At 49.2% G+C, this 20,931-nt stretch overlaps 1 protein-coding gene across 2 annotated transcripts in view; it reads right to left on the reverse strand.

Annotated features, from left to right (window-relative positions):
* Nucleotides 1-14,129: 14,129 nt before the first annotated feature.
* gstz1 (glutathione S-transferase zeta 1) overlaps nt 14,130-20,931 on the reverse strand; it is a 36,147-nt gene continuing 29,345 nt past the window's right edge. For both annotated transcript variants that reach the window (XM_068038236.1, XM_068038237.1), the window contains 3 exons: nt 18,445-18,497; nt 15,990-16,039; nt 14,130-14,471 (listed from right to left, as the gene is read on the reverse strand). In XM_068038236.1, the coding sequence (XP_067894337.1) occupies nt 14,351-14,471; nt 15,990-16,039; nt 18,445-18,497 (224 nt within the window). In that variant the 3' untranslated portion in view covers nt 14,130-14,350. The remainder of the gene's footprint in view (nt 14,472-15,989; nt 16,040-18,444; nt 18,498-20,931) is intronic.

Here is a 20,931-nt window from a genome sequence, read left to right on the forward strand (position 1 = left end):
TAAAACTCAAAGGAATACCAGCCTAGACTGTGCAAACTATCCTTGTAATTTAACCCTTTTTGCCCCAGTATCATCCTGGAGAATCTCCACAACGCCCTGTGGCTGGTGACGAATGTACTCGACACATGAGTTTAAAAAGTACAGGCTTACTTGGGCTTCGTGGCCCACTCATATTCTAGAAAGTTCCCGTGCACATGCCAAACCTCTGAGCATAGCTGGAGTGCTGAGAGACCGCACTCTGCCCTGAATTAGAAGGAAGTCATTCAGTCACTTGTTCTACTGGTTATGTCTGTGCAGGGTTATGTTCGAGCGGTGGGGGAGTGGGTGGTTTAATTTTGTGGTGAAGAATCCTCTCCAGATGGATTGTTTCTCAACCGAAACCCTGTCTATTTCTCCCAGGTTTCATGGAGTACGTGAAATTACAGATTGGGGGTTCTCCTGCGCCACGATGGTAGGTACCACTCCACAACATTGACTTGGACTGATCGGGCATTGGGGAATTTTGGGAGTGACAAGTCATCCACAGTTTTACGTGTCTGAGAGATCTTTGTCAACTGAGACAAACTGGTTAGTTCCTCAGGAGCATGATCCCTTCATTTGGTCCTTAAATTTGACAATCTCATTGACAGAACCTACAGGATCACCAGTGTGGATTAATGGGGCAGACAGTGAGAGCATTACAAACATATGAATTAGAAGCAGGCTCGAGGGGCCGAGTGGCCTACTCGGCCATTCAACAAGACCATGGCTGAGCTGATTGTAACCTCGACTCCACATTCCCACCTTCACCCCATTGCTTATCAAGAATCTATCTACCTCTGCCTTAAAAATATTCAAAGACTCTGCTTCCACTGCCTTTTGAGGAAGAGAATTCCAAAGACTCACGACCCTCTGAGAGAAAAAATTTCTCCTCATCTGTCTTAAATGGGTGACCCCTTATTTTTAAACAGTGACCCCTAGTTCGAGATTCTCCCACAAGGGGAAACATCCTTTCCACATCCACCCTGTCAAGACCCTTCAGGATCTTGTATGTTTCAATCAATTCACCTCTTACTCTTCTATCCAGTGGATACAAGCCTAGCCTGTCCAATCCTTCCTCCCATTCCAGGTATTTGTCTAGTAAACCTTCTTTGAACTGCTTCCAATGCATTTACATCCTTCCTTATATAAGGAGACCAGTACTGTACACAGTACTCCAGATGTGGTCTCACCAATGCCCTGTATAGCTGAAGCATAACCTCCCTACTTTTGTATTCAATACCCCTCACAATAAATGATAACATTCTATTAGCTTTCCTAATTACGTGCTGTATCTGCAAACTAACCTTTTGCGATTCATGCACTAGGACACCCAGATCCCTCTGCATCTCCGAGCTCTGCAATCTCTCACCATTTAGATAATATGCTTCTTTTTTATTCTTCCTGCCAAAATGGAGAATTTCCCACTTTCCCACATTATACTCCATTTGCCAGAGCTTTGACCACTCACTTAACCTATCTATATCCCTTTGTAGCCTCCTTATGTCCTCTTCACAATTTACTTTCCTGCCTATCTTTGTGTCTTCAGCAAATTTAGCAACTAGACCTTTGAGCCCTTCATGCAAGTCATTTATATAAATTGTAAACAGTTGAGGCCCCAGCATACCACTTGTTACATCTTGCCAACCAGAAAATGACCCATTTATGCCTACTCTCTGTTTCCTGTTAGCTAGCCAATCTTCTATCCATGCCAATATGTTATCCCCTACACCATGAGCTTTTATTTTCTGCAATAACCTTTGACATGGCACCTTATCAAATCATGCATTAGGGTACACTCTTCTGAATTTGGAACTGGACATAATATTGGGGTAAAATATGTGGTCTTGCTCTGTATCTAACCCCGTGTGGTGCCTGTCCTGGGAGTGTTTGATGGGGACAGTGTAGAGGGAGCTTTACTTTGTCTAACCTGTTTTTTTTTTTTATAAGGTGGCCTTTATACCCCAGGCCCCCTTTATATACATTTTAAATAAATAACTTTATTAAAAACAGATAAATAAAACAAAACTCAAATTAAAATGCCATTCTCTGCATCAATGATGCACTACAGCCCCTGCGGTGCCTACCAGTCACTGAAGGCCTCAAGCGTACTGGTGGACACCTCACGCTCCTTCTCCAGGAATGTAACTTCGGAAGAGGGACAGGCAATTGGGGAGGACGGAACCCACCCCCCCCCCCACTCCCCCGACAGCCCGCAGCCTGGACCTGTGAATTGCCACCCTGGGCAGATCCAGAAGCAGACCGACGAGGAGATCCTCCTCCCGGCCCACGCCCCTCCACACCGGGTGCCCAAAGATCAGGAACAGAACTTGAGGAACAGCCCCTTCAAATACTCAGGGGGGCTGCAACACGGACTTGTCCAGGCCGCAGAAAGTACAGGCGGCCTGTGAGTCCGTGAACCTACTTAAAAATCTATTGCATGGAACTGCCCTGTGCAACACCCTCCACCCCAGGACCCCGATGTAAAGGGGGAGGACTCCCGCGAAGAGATACCTTCAGGGTTTCCCTCGCCGCCAGATGGTAACACTGACTGCCACAGCGTGTCCGGGCAGCAGACGAGGGTGAGGAGGTGGAGAGTGTGCAGGAGCAGCCCATACAGGAAACCCTCCACGCCGATTGGAATGGCACGGAGGGCATTTCCGAGAGGTGGCTCGGGTTGTGCGGGACCGGCTCCCGAGGATGGTTTCGGGGCCTGGGTCTGATGAGCAGTTCCAGCCGAGTGGGGATCAGCTCGGCTGAGAGCACTCCAACTCCCGAGCCCCCTCGTCATCTGCAGTGGGGGGCTTTGGCTACTCCGCCCGCCGGTCCATCCCCGGAGTTGGCTGCCCGGACAGCCGAGGCGCTCACCTCCGCCGGTGGGGGAGCGCCCTGACTGGAGGCGACCATGTTCCAGACTCTGAATAGATGCTGGTAAAAGACGGGCAACTCCCTCAGAGGCGTGGCTAACGGACTCCACCGGGAGCTGCGTATCATCTTGAAGGCAGTGCCCCTGGTGGAAAAAATACTTCACCAGCGCACATCATCTGGGAGGACGCTCGACGTACAGGTATCTCTGAAGGGTCCGAAGGCGGAGAGTTGCAGCCTGGGTGCACACCAGCGACTGGCCGCCCTCCTCGATCGGGAGACTCAGGACCGCAGCAGAGACCCAGTGTTTCCTCCTGCCCCAGAGGAAATAGACAAGTTTCTTCTGGATCTTGGTGGCAAATGCAGGGGGTGGGGCCAAAGTGACCAGCGCTCGGCCCCTGTAGGAAAGCACTCGGAGCAGTCCTGTCCAGCGCCCCAGCCGAGTGGTGACTTTTGCCTCCAACTCCTGCCAGTTTGCCGGCCAGGCTTCCTCAGCAGGGCTAAGGTGAACTCCCAGATAGAGGAGGTGCATGGTGCTCCACGCAAAAGGTGTTAACTCCTCTGTCAGGGAGTCCGCCCGCCACTGACCAACCAGGAGTCCGGAACATTTCTCCCAATTGATCCTCATGGAGGACGCGGCAGAAAAGGTCTGCTGGCAGTCGCGCATCCTCCGCAAGTCAACGGGATCTGTGACTGTGAGGAGTATGTCATTGGTGTAAGCCGAGAACGACCTGCATGGCTGGCTCGCGCAGAGCCATCCCGTCAACCTCCTGTGAAGCAGGCACAAGAAGGGCTCCATACAGATGGTATACAATTGGCTGGACATGGGGCATCCCTGACGCACTCCTCTCCCAAAGCGAAGGGGCGCCGTCAAGGACCCGTTAACTTTAACCAGACACTCTGCGGCGGTGTATAAAAATTGGACCTGGGCCACAAAATGCGGCCCGAGTCTGAACGCGTGCAGAGTCCCGAAAAGGTATTCGTGAAACATCCCTGTCCAATGCCCCCTCCTGATTGAGGGAGAGAGAGGCGACCGACAGACCAGTCCTCTGGGAAAGTTGGATCGGGTTCCGGACCAGGTGGATGGTGTTCTGGATGGTCCGGCCCGGGACCGTGTTGGGGTGGATCATGTGGGCCAGCATGGAGCCCAAGTGGCTAGACAAAGCCAGGGCAAAGATCTTATAATCCGTGCTGAGGAGGGAGACCGGACGCCAGTTCTTAAGCAGGCGGAGATCGCCCCTCTTTGGCTGCAGGACGATGACCGTGCTGTGACATGAGAGAGGGGCATCTCCCCGGTTGCCAGGCTTTCCCCCAGGACCTGCGCGTAATTGCCCCCCAGAACGTCCCATTAGACCCTGAGGAACTCCAAGGTCAGCACGTCCAGCCCTGGGGATTTGCCCCTTGAGAGCTGGTGGCGGGTACCAGTCAGCTCCGCCAACGTAAACGGAGCCTCCAATCCATCGGTGTTCTCCAGGCTGACCTTTGGCAAGTCCTCGCTGGACGGATCTGGAGAGAACAATGCACTGTAATAAGTACGGACCAGGAGGCCCATTCCCTCCGGATCCGTGATGGAGGATCCGTCGTCGGCCAGCAGCTCGACGAGCTGCTTACGGACACCCCGCCATTTTCCCAGTGAGTAGAAGAAGGGTGAGGCGCGGTCCAAATCTTCCAGGATCTGGATCCGCGACCTCACGTACGCGCCTCGAGACCCTATGAGCTGCAGGTCCCTCAGCGTGCCCTTTTCTTTATAAGCCTGCCACAGGGCCGGGTCTGCGACGGCATGACCGAGGCGGGATTCCAAGTCGAGCACCTCCCTCTCCAGGCGCCCGATGTCGGCTTCCCGCCTCTTGGTCGACCCCTTTGCATACTCCTGACAGAAGACACGGATGTGAGTCTTTCCCACATCCCACCATAGCCTCAAGGAGGGGAAGCCCCCCTGCTTCCTTCTCCAGTCGGCCCAGAATCAATGGAAACGAGTCCTGGAATCGCTTGTCCTCCAGCAGCCGGTTGTTAAAGAGCCAGTACACGGGTCCCACCCGCGTGCTGAACGGAGTGAACTCCGCCCACTCCAGGTGCTGGTCCAAGCACGGCACCAGCCGCATGGAGGCTGCTGAGACGTGGGAGATGTACACCTGCGAAAAGTAGAGTCTTGGATAAAGAGATGGCGGCGGAAGGAGTACACATGCTAGAGGCTGTTCTCCCGAAGACCGAGTGGGACTGGGGTGATCCCCAACCTCACCTCCCCCAGATGGTACAGGCGGGAATAAAGGGCAGGATGTTGGATAGCTTGAACCACTGTGCAGTGACCCCCAGAGGGTCCACATCAGGAAAGTCCCACCCACAGTGATCCCTTTACTCAGGGCCAGGGACACTGCCCGCTCGGTCTTCAGGAATAACACAGCCTTCCCGTACATCTTTGAGGCTGCAACAATGGCTGAGGGGCCGACAACCTCAGCCATTGCCTTTACGCAGGCCTCAATGGACATGTTGGGGTGGGGGTAGCTCTTCACCCCACATGGATGTTATTAATTTAAAAGAATCCGGGACCACATGGGCAGCCACAGAGGCTGTAGCTGCACAGGTAGTGGAGGGCCCCACCACCGGTGATAAAGCGGTTGCCATGGGTCCAAGAACTAAACCCACCCCGAATTGTAGGCTTGCTGATCAACCAAAATGAAAGGTTCACAAGAAATAGTGGGAAAAAAAAAACAAACACCAGGTTAGGGGAGAGGCTGAGGGTATAAAGGAGAAGGAAAGACAGGCTGTAAGGGATGACTTGCTCTCAGGAGGTGGTGCACACAGCATACTTAAAACAGTCTTTGCCAGCACTCTTGATCTTCATGTTGGGGGAGTTGTCTTCACCTGGATCAGCTGAAGCTGCCCAGGCACTATCTATCCCCTTCCGTCTCTTTAGCCGGGCAGCTTCAGCTGACCCAGGCTGGGCAATTGGGGTGGGGAGGAAGCTTCCCTGTGTGCTTATTGCAGCAACACAGATCCCTACAGAATTTGTAGTCACACCCCTTGTTGCTTTGGCCACTTGTTCCTCTCCCAGTCCATGCAAAGAATATTTCTGGTGTCCAGCACTCATCTGCAAACAAAGCATTGTTTCAAAAAAAAAGTCTCTTTCTTCACTGTAAAGGTAAAAGTTGTTCAAGCTTTCCTCTGCTTGGTTGTAACTGCTCTCCCTCTGCTCAGTGTAATTCCTCTCTCCGCCTCTGCAACCTCCAACTGCTACCAGCACTGTCAGCTGAGGCTCATTGCTGCAATCAGTACTCAGCACCTCCAATTAAGCAACAGCCAATCCCATGCTGTATCTGTCCTGGGAGTGTTTGATGGGGACAGTGCAGAGAGAGTTTGACCCTGTATCTAACCTGTTTCTTTCGTACCTGCCCTGGGACTGTTTGATGGGACAGTGTGGACACTGTGATGAATGAGTTTAGCTTTCCATGAAAGGAAGGCATGACCAACCTCCCAAATTGGCTGCTGTGTTTCCAACATTACAACACTTCAGAAAGTATTTAACTGGCTGTAAAGTCCTTTGGGATATCTGGGGGTTGTGAAAGGCGCTATAAAAATGCAAGTCTTTCCTTTTCTAGTCGCCATGCTGCTGTGCCTCTGTGTGGTAACAAGGTTCTGATCAGCGGTGGATATAATCTGACTGGTGCCCTGCAGGATTTGTTCATCTTCAATATAGGTAAGGCACTGAGAGCATTGCAGCTTCTGGTTGTGAAGCTGTGGATTGGTTATACCAGAAGCTTACACGGATGGGGGATGGGGGCCACTCTCTCTGTCACTGCACTCTGGGGAATCTACTGCTCCAATGGGTTTGAAGCTTCCATTCACCACTGTTGGATTTCTGGAGCTGTGATGCAACCCTTTTTTACAACTCTTCTTGCTGGCAAGCCATGGAGGTGGGGCTTTCCCAGAATGCACAGGGCTAGTGAAAGGACCCTGTTAAAGCTCTGAAACTAATGGTCCTGTTCGTTCTCTCCTTAAACCCTTCCACCCCCACCCCCCCCCAAACCCCATCACCTTCCTGTGGGGGAGTGTGTGGTTTCCACTTAGTTACTACTCGCACTGACCTATCAGGAGCCGACTGTGGGGGGAATCACAGACCCAGAGCATTGCTGGCAGTGCAGCTTTTGAAACCGTTTGTAATTGCTCAGCCCTCAAAGGAACAGCAGGTCATTCAGGCCCTCAAGTGTGTTCCGCTGTTCAATTAGAGCATGGTTGATCTGTATTGAGATCCTCTGGTGAGACTGCTTTAGATACTCACTGTTATTGTACCAATGATACCTGAGGGCTGCAGGAAAGGAGAGGGATTCCGTCATTGAGACTGGTTGAGGGTCGCCAACCCTGTTTCATTGTCCTAGCGTCTCCCAGGATCAAAGACAGTCAGACTTGCATTTATATAGCGATTTTTTTTTTCCAGAGGACATCTCAAAGGGCTTTACAGCCAATCAAGTACTTTTGAAGTGCAGTCACTGTTGTAATGTAGGGAACATGGCAGCTAATTTTCGCACAGCAAGCTCCCACAAACAGCAATGTGATAATGACCAGATAATTTTTTTTGTGATGTTGGTTGAGGGATAAATAATAGAACACTGGGGAGAACTCCCTTGCTCTTCTTTTGAAACAATGCTATAGGATTGTTTATATCCACCTGAACAGGCAGACGGGGCCTCAGTTTAACTTCTCATCCAATAGACGGCACCTCCGACAATGCAGCACCCCCCTCCCTCCACCTCTGTCAGCCTTGACTTTTGTGCTCGAGCCCTGGAGGGGGAATTGAACCTGGAATCTCCTGAAAAGATTAATCTCCTGGACTCTCCTCCAAACAAACCCAGGAAAAAAAATCTTTGGAACATTTCATTCTGGCCGGACTCTCAACAATGCTTTGTGTGACCAGTGCCCAGCATACCATGGGAGCTTCGTGCTTATGCTCCACTAACATCCTGTAGCTAGAACAGTTTCTGGGGTATGGAGGATTGTGGGTATTGTAGCCACCATTAATGATTTACTTATCAGGTAACCAATGGGGGTGGAGCGAGAGATTCGTAGTCCAATCAAAGTTGGTGACCCTAGTGGGGACTGAGGTGAGTGCGCTGTCAGATTTCGAGATCTGAAAACAAAAAGGGACCCAGCTAGTGACCCAATGCTAACTTCTAAGCCTGATACAGTGACCCTAATCCTAAATCTATCTTATACCTGCTCTTCCCCCTCACCTTCCCCAGACACCTATAGTTGGAGCAGTCTGTCCCACCACACACTCTGCTCGGTGCCACGAGCAGGTCACAGCCTGGTGCATCTGAACTCGAGCCACTGCAGCACAGGGACCTGCCACATTCTGTTGGTCTTCGGGGGCTCAGACAACGCTGGGAAATTCTACAATGCCACAATTCGAGTCAATGTGGAGCTGAGTGAGGACTGAATGTTGATCCAACATCAATAGAAGGAATCATCCGCACGAGAGAGAATTGTGGGGATTAAACATCTGAGAAGGCTATGCGGTCCATACCTTCCTGATCATCAAATTGTGGAACAATCTTGCACTTAATATTAAAATTTACAGCTGGGGCCTCGTCTCCTTGTGTTAATGATCAAAGTAACAAGCCTGAATAACCAATCAGTACTGGCCGGGGGAGTGGCCAGACACACTCACCCTCTGGAAGCTGGGGTCTCCCATACAGAGGGCCTATAGTTTGTGGTTCTTGGACTGGTTCATGGTGGGTAGGTGTAAGGCAGTTGGTTTTGCATAGTATTTACAACATGGTATGAAGTATCTTTGGAGAGGGAGAGGGAATTTTCCAGAGTTCTTGAAATTGACCACATATGCAATTCTGGTAAGGCCAGCATTTATCATGTATCCCTAGTTGTCCTTGAGAAGCTGGTGGTGAGCCACCTCATGAACAGGTACAGAAAATATTCAAAAAGGCTAATGGAATGCTGGCCTTTACATCTCAAAGACTAGAATACAAGGGGGTAGAAGTTATGCTTCAGCTATACAAAGCTCTGGTTAGATCACACCCGGAGTTACTGTGAGCAGTTCTGGGCACCAAACCTTAGAAAGGGTATAATAGCCTTGGAGGGAGTGCAGTGTAGATTTACCAGAATGATACCTGGACCCCAAGGGTTAAATTACAAGGAGAGATTACACAATTTAAAGATAAGGTAAAGGAGTGATTTGATCAAAGTTTTTAAGATATTAAGGGGAATAGCTAGGGTAGATATAAACTATTTCTGCTGGTTGGAGTGTTTGGGACTAAGGGATACAGTCTAAAGTTTACAGCCAGACCTTCTCAGGAGTGAAATTAGGAAACACATCTAGACACAAAGGGTAGTAGAAGTTTGGAACTCCTTTGCAAACGGCAATTGATGCTCCAATAATTAATTTTAAATCTGAGATTGATAGATTTTTATTAACCAATGGTATAAAGGGATATGGGGCAATGGTGGGTACGTGGAGTTAGAACGCAGATCAGCCATGGTCTCACTGAATGGCCAAAAGGGTCGCGGTGCTATATGGCTGCTTCCTGTTCCTATGTTGCTTGATGCGCTGCAGTTCATGTTGCGAAAGTGCTCCCATAGTGCTGTTAGGTAGGAGGTTCCAGGATTCTGATTGAGCAATGATGAAGGAATGCTGATATACATCCAAGTCAGGATATTCAAGAAACTTTGGTGAGTTGCTACACTGCATCCTGTAGATAGTACATTACTGCAGCCACAGTGAAGGCAGTTGATGTTTAGGCTTGTGGAAGGGAGGGAAGTGCACAAGGTTCTACCCCCTGATAGTTACAGGGTGTGTTGAAGGCATTTTTCACATCTTTCTTCACATGAACAGCTTGGCTCATTCTTGCCTCTTCATTAGCATGGTGCAGGTTTGAACCCAACTCAGATTTGAACATTTAGTCAGGGTGTCACTACAGTGCCGTATTGAGGGAGTGCGACAGGATCAGGAGTGCTGACTTATTGGATTGACGTCATCTAGCCTAGTAGTAATCCTGTGACACAGCTTAAGCAAGGAGACACCACAGCTTGAAGGAAGACAGGGCCTCAGTTTAACAACTCATCTGAAAAACACCACCTTTGACACTATAGCACTCCCTTAGTGTCAGCCTGGATTTTGTACTCAAGTCCTCCAGAGTGAGGCTTGAGCAGGAGACACGAATTCAAATTCCACCATGTCAGCTGTAGAATTTGAATTCAATTAATGAATAAATCTGGAATAAAAAGCGAGTGTCAGTAATTTTGTTTTATTCATTCGTGGGATCTGGGTGTTGCTTGCCAGGCCAGCATTTATTGCCCATCCCTAATTGCCCTTGAGAAGGTGGTGGTGAGCTGCCTTCTTGAACCGCTGCAGTCCATTTGGGGTAGGTATATCCACAGTGCTGTTAGGAAGGGAGTTCTAGGATTTTGACCCAGCGACAGTGAAGGAATGGCGATATAGTTCCAAGTCAGGATGGTGTGTGACTTGGAGGGGAACTTGCAGATGGTGGTATTCCCATGCATTTGCTGCCCTTGTCCTTCTAGTTGGTAGAGGTCGTGGGTTTGGAAGGTGTTGTCTAAGGAGCCTTGGTGCATTGCTGCAGTGCATCTTGTAGATGGTACACACTGCTGCCACTGTGCGTCAGTGGTGGAGGGAGTGTATGTTTGAAGATGGGGTGCCAATCAAGCGGGCTGCTTTGTCCTGGATGGTGTTGAGCTTCATGAGTGGTGTTGGAGCTGCACCCATCCAGGCAAGTGGAGACTATTCCATCACAGTCCTGACTTGTGCCTTGTAGATGGTGGACAGGCTTTGGGGAGTCAGGAGGTGAGTTACTTGCTGCAGGATTCCTGGCCTCTGACCTGCTCTTGTAGCCACGGTATTCATATGGCTACTCCAGTTCAGTTTCTGGTCAATGGTAGCCTCTAGGATGTTGATAGTGGGGGATTCAGCGATGGTAATGCCATTGAATGTCAAGGGGAGATGGTTAGATTCTCTCGTCAGAAATGGTCATTGCCTGGCACTTGTGTGGCGTGAATGTTACTTGCCACCTATCAGCCCAAGCCTGGATATTGTCCAGGTCTTGTTGCATTTTTACACAGACAGTATCTGAGGAGTCAGGAATGGTGCTGAACATTGTGCAATCATCACCGAACATCCCCACTTCTGACCCTCTGATTGGAGGAAGGTCATTGATGAAGCAGCTGAAGATGGTTGGGCCGAGGACACTACCCTGAGGAACTCCTGCAGTGATGTCCTGGAGCTCAGATGATTGACCTCCAACAACCACAACCATCTTCCTTTGCGCTAGGTATGACTCCAGCCAGCGGAGGGGTTCCCCCCTGATTCCCATTGACCTCAGTTTTGCTCGGGCTCCTTGATGCCATACTCGGTGAAATGCTGCTTTGATGTCAAGGGCAGTCACTCTCACCTCACCTCTGGAGTTCAGCTCTTTTGTCCATGTTTGAACCAAGGCTGTAATGAGATCAGCAGCTAAGTGACCCTGGCGGAACCCAAACTGAGCGTCATTGAGCAGGTTATTGCTAAGCAAGTGCCGCTTGATGGCACTGTTGACACCTTCCATCACTTTACTGATTGAGAGTAGACTGATGGGGCGGTAATTGGCCGGGTTGGACATGTCCTGCTTTTTGTGTACAGGACATACCTGGGCAATTTTCCACATTGCAGGGTAGATGCCAGTGTTGTAGCTGTACTGGAACAGCTTGGCGAGGGGCGCAGCAAGTTTTGGAGCACAGGTCTTCAGTACTATTGCCGGAATATTGTCAGGGCCCATAGCTTTTGCAGTATCCAGTGCCTTCAGTCGTTTCTTTATCTCGTGGAGTGAATCGAATTGGCTGAAGTCTGGCATCTGTGATGCTGGGGACTTCAGGAGGAGGCCGAGATGGATCTCAACTCGGCACTTCTGGCTGAAGATTGTTGCAAATGTTTTAACCTTCTCTTTCGCACTGATTTGCTGCGCTCCCCCATCATTGAGGATGGGGATATTTTTGGAGCCACCTCCTCCAGTTAGTTGTTTAATTGTCCACCACCATTCACGGCTGGATGTGGCAGGACTGCAGAGCTTAGATCTGATCCACTGGTTATGGAATCGCTTAGCACTATCGCATGTTGCTTACACAGTTTGGCACGCAGATAATCCTGTGTTGTAGCTTCACCAGGTTGACACCTCATTTTGAGGTATGCCTGGTGCTTCTCCTGGCATGCCCTCCTGCACTCTTTATTGAACCATGGTTGGTCTCCTGGCTTGATAGTAGAGTGGGGGATATGCTGTGCCATGAGGTTACAGATTGTGGTTGAGTACAATTCTGCTGCTGCTGATGGCCCACAGCACCTCATGGATGCCCAGTTTTGCATTGCTGGATTTGTTCGAAATCTATCCCATTTAGCACGGTGATAGTGCCACACAACACGATGGAGCGTATCCTCAATGTGAAGGCAGGACTTCGTCTCCAGAAGGACTGTGCAGTGGTCACTCTACCAATACTGTCATGGACAGATGCATCTGCAGCAGGCAGATTGGTGAGAACGAGGTCAAGTATGTTTTCCCCTCTTGTAGGTTCTCTCATCACCTACTGCATACCCACTCTAGCAGCTATGTCCTTTAGGATGCGGCCAGCTTGGTGACCAACGGTGACCATGAAACTACTGGATTGTCATTTGAACTCCTCTTTACTATTATCCTTTAGTGAAGGAAATCTAGCACAAAGGAAGATGGTGTGGTTGTTGGTGGCCAGAAGTGGGGATGTTCATTGCTGGTTGCAGTGCTCTTTGCCATTCATAACTCCTCAGGTTCTGAAGCAGTCTGTATCCATGTTTTTTTTTTATTTGTTCATGGGATGTGGGTGCTGCTGGCTAGGCCAGCATTTATTGCCCATGGGAAGGCAGTGGTGAGCTGCCTTCTTGAACCGCTGCACTCCATGTGGGGTAGGAACACCCAGAGCGCTGATAGAAAGGGAGTTACAGGATTTTGATAACATTCAGGCTTGGAATGATAAGTGGAAAGTAACATCTCCAACGAGAGAGAACCTAACCATCCCCCTGTGCCATTCAGTGTTCTTGCCATTACTGAATGCCCCACCAACATCCTGAGGGTTACCATTGACCATAAATGTAACTGGACTAGCCCTGTAAATACTGTGGCTACAAGAGCAGGTCAGAGGCAGGAAACTCTGCAGCGTGTAATTCACCTCTCGACTGCCCAAAGCCTGTTCACCATCTACAAGACCTAAGGCAGGACTGTGATAGAATACTCTCCAATTGCCTGCATGAGTGCAGCTCCAACAACACAAGAACATCAATGCTATCCTGGTCAAAGCTTGATTGGTACCCCATCCACCACCTTCAACATTCACTCCCTCTACCAATGACAGCAGTTTGTACCAGTGACAAGATGCACTGCAGCAACTCACCAAGCCTCTGTCAACAGCACTTTCCAAACTTGCAACCTCTGCCATTTGGAAGGACAAGGGCAGCAGATTCATGGGAACACCACCACCTGCAAGTTCTCCTCCTAGTCACACACCATTCTGACTTGGAATTATATCATCATTTCACTGTCACTGGGTCAAAATCCTGGAACTCCCCAACAGCACTGTGGGTGTACTTATTCTCCATGTACAGCAGTCATTCAAAAATGAGGCTCACCACAACCTTCTCCAGGGTAATTAAGGATAGGCAACAACTGCTGGCCCATATCTCCTGAAAAAAATAAAATACTGGCTTCTGCCACAGTTCTACCCTCTAAGTCAATGCTGACAAGCTTGCAGAACAGTACCTCATCTTTTTCTCTTGGGCTTTCTCTTTGGGCATTGACTTTCACCATCTCAGAACTTCACCAGTCTCTGACAGTAGGTGCTGGCTTAGAACCAGTGTAGCAGCACTGCAGGGGCTGGGGGAGGCAGAGAGCTGGTTGAACACTGCCTCGTGGAATGGTCACATCCCTGGCGTTTGCTTACCTTTTTTTCTTTTTCAGGTTTTCATGTTTCAGTATTTCCTATGTTGTTTTTCAAGGTTTCATTTGCTGGACAAAATTAAACATTACAAGATTTGCTTTCCTTTATTGATGCCATCAATTGATAAAGCAGAAGCATTTTCTTACAAGATGGTGACAGACGTGGGAGAGAAACCTACTCACAAAGCCATCTAGTGACATGATTTACAAATACATTGTGCCAGTTGACATGTACATGCAGCAGTAAAATTGACAAAAGCGTGGCCAAATAAAACTAACAGGAAGTCGGGATGGGGTAACGGACAGATTTTCTTTAATATAGAACTATTTGTATACATTTAGAACCAGAAAGGAGAACACAGTAAATCCCCGCGGACAAATAATTCTTAATCATTTCGAAAGTCCAAACCTGGTTCTAGGTTATTGGCTGTCTGCAATTGGTGAAAAGAACCTTCATCAGGTGATGGTTTGGCCTGATGTTGCCCTTCAACCTCTGCACCTGGCTGCCGGGGTCAGGGTTCAGGAGGTGCATCGGGCTGGCAAGATGGGTGACTCAATTTGAAGGCCTCTAGTTCGAGCAGGTTCCTGTTGATCTTCACAATAGTGGGAAATGGTGTCAAATCCACCTTGAACCTGTTGGTGAGAGGATAAGGCATCTTCTTGAACTAACACTGAACCACATAGCCTTGGCACTGTTTAGAAAGTTTCATTTCAAATAGGGCAGGATCTCAGTGGAAAGAGTCGCTGCCCAGTGAATTTCTAATCCCTGCTGTGATTTTGAGCAGGGCAGGATAAGGACAGGGTGGGTCGACTAGGCCTACAGTTTAGAAGGAGAGGGGATCTCATTGAAACCTATAAAATTCTAACAGGACTAGACAGGCTAGACACGTGGAGGTTGTTCCCGATGGCTGGGGAGTCCAGAACCAGGGGTCACAGTCTCAGGATACAGGGTATGCCATTTAGAACCGAGATGAGGAGAAATTTCTTCCCTCAGAGGGTGGTGAACCTGTAGAATTCTCTACCGCAGAAGGCAGTGTCATCAAATATATTCAAGGAGACAGATATTATTTCTGAATGCCAAAGTGGTCAAGGGATATGGGGAGAAAGCAGGAACAGGGTACTGAATTCGACAATCAGCCATGATCTTTTCTGAATGGCAGATCAGGCCCAAAGGGCTGAATGGCCGACTCCTGCTCCTATTTTCTATGTGATAAGCAGATAGCAGACACCTCCCAACAGGTCGGAAGGTCTGGCTGTAATTTTTAGACTATGCCCCCTTGTCCTAGTCTCCCCAACCAGCGGAAAGAGTTTTACCCTATCAGTTGCCCTTAATATTTTAAACTTTCATCCCAGAGTAATTAAGGAAGTGGCCCTAGAAATAGTGGATGCATTGGTGGTCATTTATTTATTTAGAGATACAGCACTGAAATAGGCCCTTCGGCCCACCAAGTCTGTGCCGACCAATAACCACCCATTTATACTAATCCTATATTAACCCCATATTCTCTACCACATCCTACCTATACTAGGGGCAATTTACAATGGCCAATTTACCTATCAACCTGCAAGTCTTTGGCTGTGGGAGGAAACCGGAGCACCCGGAGGAAACCCACGCGGTCACAGGGAGAACTTGCAAACTCCACACAGGCAGTACCCAGAATTGAACCCGGGCCGCTGGAGCTGTGAAGCTGCAGTGCTAACCACTGCGCCACTGTGCCGCCCTGTATTGACCTGAGTATTGAGATAGATGGGTGTGTGGGAAAGATAAGGATGGCCCTCAGAGGGAAGGAAGCTGCTGCTGTTGTGGGAGAGTTAGGATGAGTGAACCAGTTGATAAGGATTCAGGGTTGGTTGGTGTAAAAGGAGAGACCTGAGAGGAGAGAAACAGAATACAAACAACAGGAATGCCCATCATCACCCGAAATACTCTGATTGCTTCACCCACTGAGAGTGCAACTCTGAAATGGACTTTAATGCAAATGGTCAATGGTTAATGCTTTTTGTTCCATTTAAACATGGGTGGTTTAAGTAGCAGAGACTATACACTGGCCAAGTACTCAAGTGGCTCAGTTAGTTCAACTACTTCGGTTTTGTACTGGGCATAGTTTTAATTTCTGCAGGGAATTGACTGGAAGCTGAACAAAGCCTTACCTCTCAGCGTTGTACACCTGTGGAACCAGGCACAGGTCTGCCATCGTCACCTATAACAAAAGAGGCTGCGTCACAAGATTAAACCAGACAGGAGGCTCAGTAAACACTCCACGCGAAACAAATTTACGATCATCTAGAATCCCATCGCATCTTTCATCAGTGCCAGCCACGGCTCAGTGGGTAGTGCTCTTGCCTCACGTCAGAAGGTCATGGGTTGAAGTCCCACTCCAGAGACTGGAGCACAAAATCCAGGACAACACTCCCAATGCAGTACTGATGGAATACTGCACTGTTGCAGGTGCCAACTTTCAGATGAGACGTTAAACTGAGGCCCCTTCTGCCCTCTCAGGTGGATGTAAAAGATCCCACGCTACTATTTCAAACAAAAGTTCTCCCCGGTATCTGGACCAATATCTATCCTACAACCAACATCAGTAAGACAGATTACCTGGTCAATATCACATTACTTTCGTGGGAGCTTACCGTGCACAAATTGGTTGCTGCATTTACTACAATACAACAACAATTTGCATTTATATAGTAGCTTTAACATTATAAAACATGCCAAGGGACATTACAGGAGTGTTATGGAACGTAATTCGACATAAAGCCATGTAAGGAGGTAATAGATGACCGAAAGCTTGGTCAAAAAGGTAGATTTTAAGGAGTGTCTTAAAGGAGGAAAGCGGAGGTAGGAAGGCGGAGAGATGAAGGAAGGGAATTCGAAAGGTTAGGGCCTAGGCAACTGAAGGCACTGTGGAGTGATTAAAATTGAGAATACTCAAGAGGCCAGAATTTGTGGAAGGCTGGATCTAGGGGGTTGTGGAGCTGAAGAGCATTACAGAGGTAGGGAGAGGTGAGGCAAGGATAAGAATTTAAAGAAGAAAAGAGACATTGCTTGACTGAGAGCCAGTGTAGGTCAGTGAGCACAGGAGGGATGGATGCGCAGGAATTGGTGCAAGTTAGGACACAAGCAGCAGAATTTGAATGAACTCAAAAATTGCAGAGCATAGAATGTGGGAGACTGGTCAAGATTGCATTGGAATAATCAAGTCTAGAGGTAACAAGGGCATGGATGAGGGATTCAGCAGCAGATAAGCTGAAGCAAAAGTGGAATTTGGGAGGTGGAAATAGGCGGTCCTAGTGGCGGGTTTGGATGTGTTGAAGGATGTTCATCTCGGGGTAAATAGGAGACCAAGGTTGCAAATAGTCTGGTCCAGCCTCAGACAGTTGCCGGGGAAGAAACAACGTTTGAGAAAGGGACCAAAGACAAAGGCTTCAGTCTTTACAATATCTAATTGGAGGTAATTTCTACTCATCCAGTGCTGGATGTCTGATAAGCAGTCTGACAATTTAGAGATAGAGAAGGGGCAAGAAAGGTGGAGGAGAGGTAGAGATGGGTACCATCAGCATATATATTGAAACTGATGCTATGATTTTGGATATGTCGCTAAAGGACAGCATCTAGGTGAGAAAAAGGATAGACCCAAGGATAGATCCTTAGGAGACACCAGAGGTGCCGGTGCAGGAGCAAGAAGTGAAGTCATTGCAGGTGATTCACTGGCAATGATTAGATAGATAAGAATGAAAGCAGGGAAGTGCAGTCCCACCCACAATGGTGGAGAGGCATTGCTGTAGACTTTTGTGGTCAGCTATGTCAAAACTGCAAACAGGAGAGGAGCAATGGCAACAGATTTGAAAGAGATGGGGACAGTCCCTGAGGAAAGAGAACAGTTAATAATGTCAGCTAACGTAGGAGCTAGGAATGGAAATTGAGTGGTCAGTAGTTTAGTAGAAATAGGGTTGAGAGAGCAAGAGGTGAGCTTCATGGATAAGATGAGCTTGGAGGAGGCAGAAGGGGAGGTAGGAGAGAAACTGGAGAAAGATGCAAATTCAGAATTAGGGCAAGGGGGAACTTTAGAGGAAGTTAAGCCCAGTGGGCTAGGGGGAAGGGAGGGAAGTAGCAGAGGCAACTGATTGGATAGTCTCAATTGAGTCAATTGGCACCCATGGAACCTAAGCCACCATAGGTGGCGGCACCTTCTGGGGGAGGGAGAAGGGTGTGGCTGAGCTATCACAAGAGTAAGCAGTTAAACTCAACGCAGTCTAAAATGAGCTCGGTGAGCTCCTGGGAAAGTGGCAACACGACTAGGCAATCAAGCAGCTTCATCAAACTCAGCAAGCCAATGCTAATGTCAGAGTTTGGGCTGGGCTGGGCGGGGCGGGGCGGGGGTGGGGGTGGGGGGGGGAAACAACTGCCCCAGGGCCAAGGCGACATGACCTTAAATAGAAGGTTTGTTGGATATCCTTGATCCAGGTGCAGGATCGGCCCGTGATGGGAATGCAGTCAGTGCTTCCCCCAGACCTTTGCAAATGGAGTCGACTGAGTCACCGATCCTAAATAATCTTACTCTATCCTAAACTGTCAACCCGTTGGAAGCTTGCTCATACGCACCTCATCACCAACACAGTATCGCCCAGCTGTCTGTTGCAGGACATTCTCCAGAGCTGGAAAACAGGCAGACATTAACAGAGGAGGATAGAGTAGCACAAGATCAGTAAAACAACAACAACTTTCATTTATATAGCACTCTTAACATAGTAAGATGTCCCAAGATGCTTTACAGGAGCGATCATCAGATAATTTGATACCAAGCCACAGAAGGAGATATCAGGACAGATGCCTAAAAGCTTGGCCAAACAGGTAGGTTTTAAAGGAGCATCTTAAAGACCAAGAGCAGGGGGAGGGTTGGAGAGGTTTGGCGAGGGTTGGAGAGGTTTGGCGAGGGAAATTCAGAGCTTAGGGTTCAGGCAGCTGAAGGCACAGCCACCAATAACAGACTAATGCAAGCCGGGATGCACAACAGGCAAGAATTGGAGGAGCAGAGAGATCTGAGGGGGGTGTAGAGCTGAAGGAGGTTACAGAGAATAAAGAGGCATGAGCCCAAAGAGGGATTGGAAAATAAGAATGGGAATTTTAAAAATCGCTGGATTGGGAGGCAGTGCAGGTCAGCGAGCACAGGGGTGAAAGGTGAACATTACTTGTTGCGAGTTAGTACAGTAGAGTTTTAGATGACTTCAAGTTTACAGTGGGTGGAAGATGAGAGGCCAGCAGAAGATAACTGAAATTGTCAAGTCCGGAGGTGATAAAAAGACTTCATTTATCTAGCGCAGGGTTGTCCAACATATGGACCACGGGCCAGGATTTGGCCCGCGGATGTAAACTACTCGGTCGTTCCTCATCCTCGCCAGGGATCCGTGACTGGAGATGGGAAATTTCCCATTGCCTTCTTCTGATAGACTGGCTTTTTTAAAAATATTGCCCTGCCAGTTTCAGAGCTGAAGCAGGAATGCCCTGCCAGTTTCACAGTGCTGAAGCAGGAATGCCCTGCCAGTTTCACAGTGCTGAAGCAGGAATGCCCTGCCAGTTTCACAGTGCTGAAGCAGGAATGCCCTGCCAGTTTCACAGTGCTGAAGCAGGAATGCCCTGCCAGTTTCACAGTGCTGAAGCAGGAATGCCCTGCCAGTTTCACAGTGCTGAAGCAGGAATGCCCTGCCAGTTTTCACAGAGCTGAAGCAGGAATGCCCTGCCAGTTTCACAGAGCTGAAGCAGGAATGCCCTGCCAGTTTCACAGAGCTGAAGCAGGAATGCCCTGCCAGTTTCACAGAGCTGAAGCAGGAATGCCCTGCCAGTTTCACAGAGCTGAAGCAGGAATGCCCTGCCAGTTTCACAGAGCTGAAGCAGGAATGCCCTGCCAGTTTCACAGAGCTGAAGCAGGAATGCCCTGCCAGTTTCACAGAGCTGAAGCAGGAATGCCTGCAGTTTCACAGAGCTGAAGCAGGAATGCCCTGCCAGTTTCACAGAGCTGAAGCAGGAATGCCCTGCCAGTTTCACACTAGCAGATATCCACCACGTGACCACCCGCCCCCCCCCCCCCCCCCCCCCCCCCCCCCCCCCCCCCCCCCCCCCCCTCAGATCAGAATACCAGTTTCACAGAGCTGAAGCAGGAATGCCCTGCCAGTTTCACAGAGCTGAAGCAGGAATGCCCTGCCAGTTTCACAGAGCTGAAGCAGGAATGCCCTGCCAGTTTCACAGAGCTGAAGCAGGAATGCCCTGCCAGTTTCAGAGCTGAAGCAGGAATGCCCTGCCAGTTTCACAGAGCTGAAGCAGGAATGCCCTGCCAGTTTCACAGAGCTGAAGCAGGAATGCCCTGCCAGTTTCACAGAGCTGAAGCAGGAATGCCCTGCCAGTTTCACAGAGCTGAAGCAGGAATGCCCTGCCAGTTTCACAGAGCTGAAGCAGGAATGCCCTGCCAGTTTCACAGAGCTGAAGCAGGAATGCCTGCCAGTTTCACAGTGCTGAAGCAGGAATGCCTGCCAGTTTCACAGAGCTGAAGCAGGAATGCGCTGCCAGTTTCACAGAGCTGAAGCAGGAATGCGCTGCCAGTTCACAGAGCTGAAGCAGGAATGCCCTGCCAGTTCACAGAGCTGAAGCAGGAATGCCCTGCCAGTTTCACAGAGCTGAAGCAGGAATGCCCTGCCAGTTTCACAGAGCTGAAGCAGGAATGCACTTCCCAACTTCAGACCGTTTCGGGGTTTCCCGACCATTCTTTAAAAGCCCGCCGGGAGCCCCAAATCTGTCCAACGTTCGGAAGCACGTTCCCGTTTCAGCAACTGCCAGCTTGGAAACAGACAGCATAATGTTTTTAAACACACTTACTAACCACAAAGCTGTGCTGAGCGTTCCTGCTCCAACAACTGTCAGAGAGAGAGAGAGGGGCACAGAAAGCGGGCAGACAGACAGACAGAGAGAGAGAGAGGCACGGGCAGACAGAGAGAGAGAGAGAGAGAGAGAAAGGCACGAGCAGACAGACAGAGAGAGAGAGACACACGAGCAGCAGACAGAGAGAGAGAGACAGAGAGAGGCACGAGCAGACAGACA

This window comes from Heterodontus francisci, chromosome 9 (genome assembly GCF_036365525.1).
Source record: "Heterodontus francisci isolate sHetFra1 chromosome 9, sHetFra1.hap1, whole genome shotgun sequence".
NCBI classification, from domain to species: Eukaryota; Metazoa; Chordata; class Chondrichthyes; order Heterodontiformes; family Heterodontidae; genus Heterodontus; species Heterodontus francisci.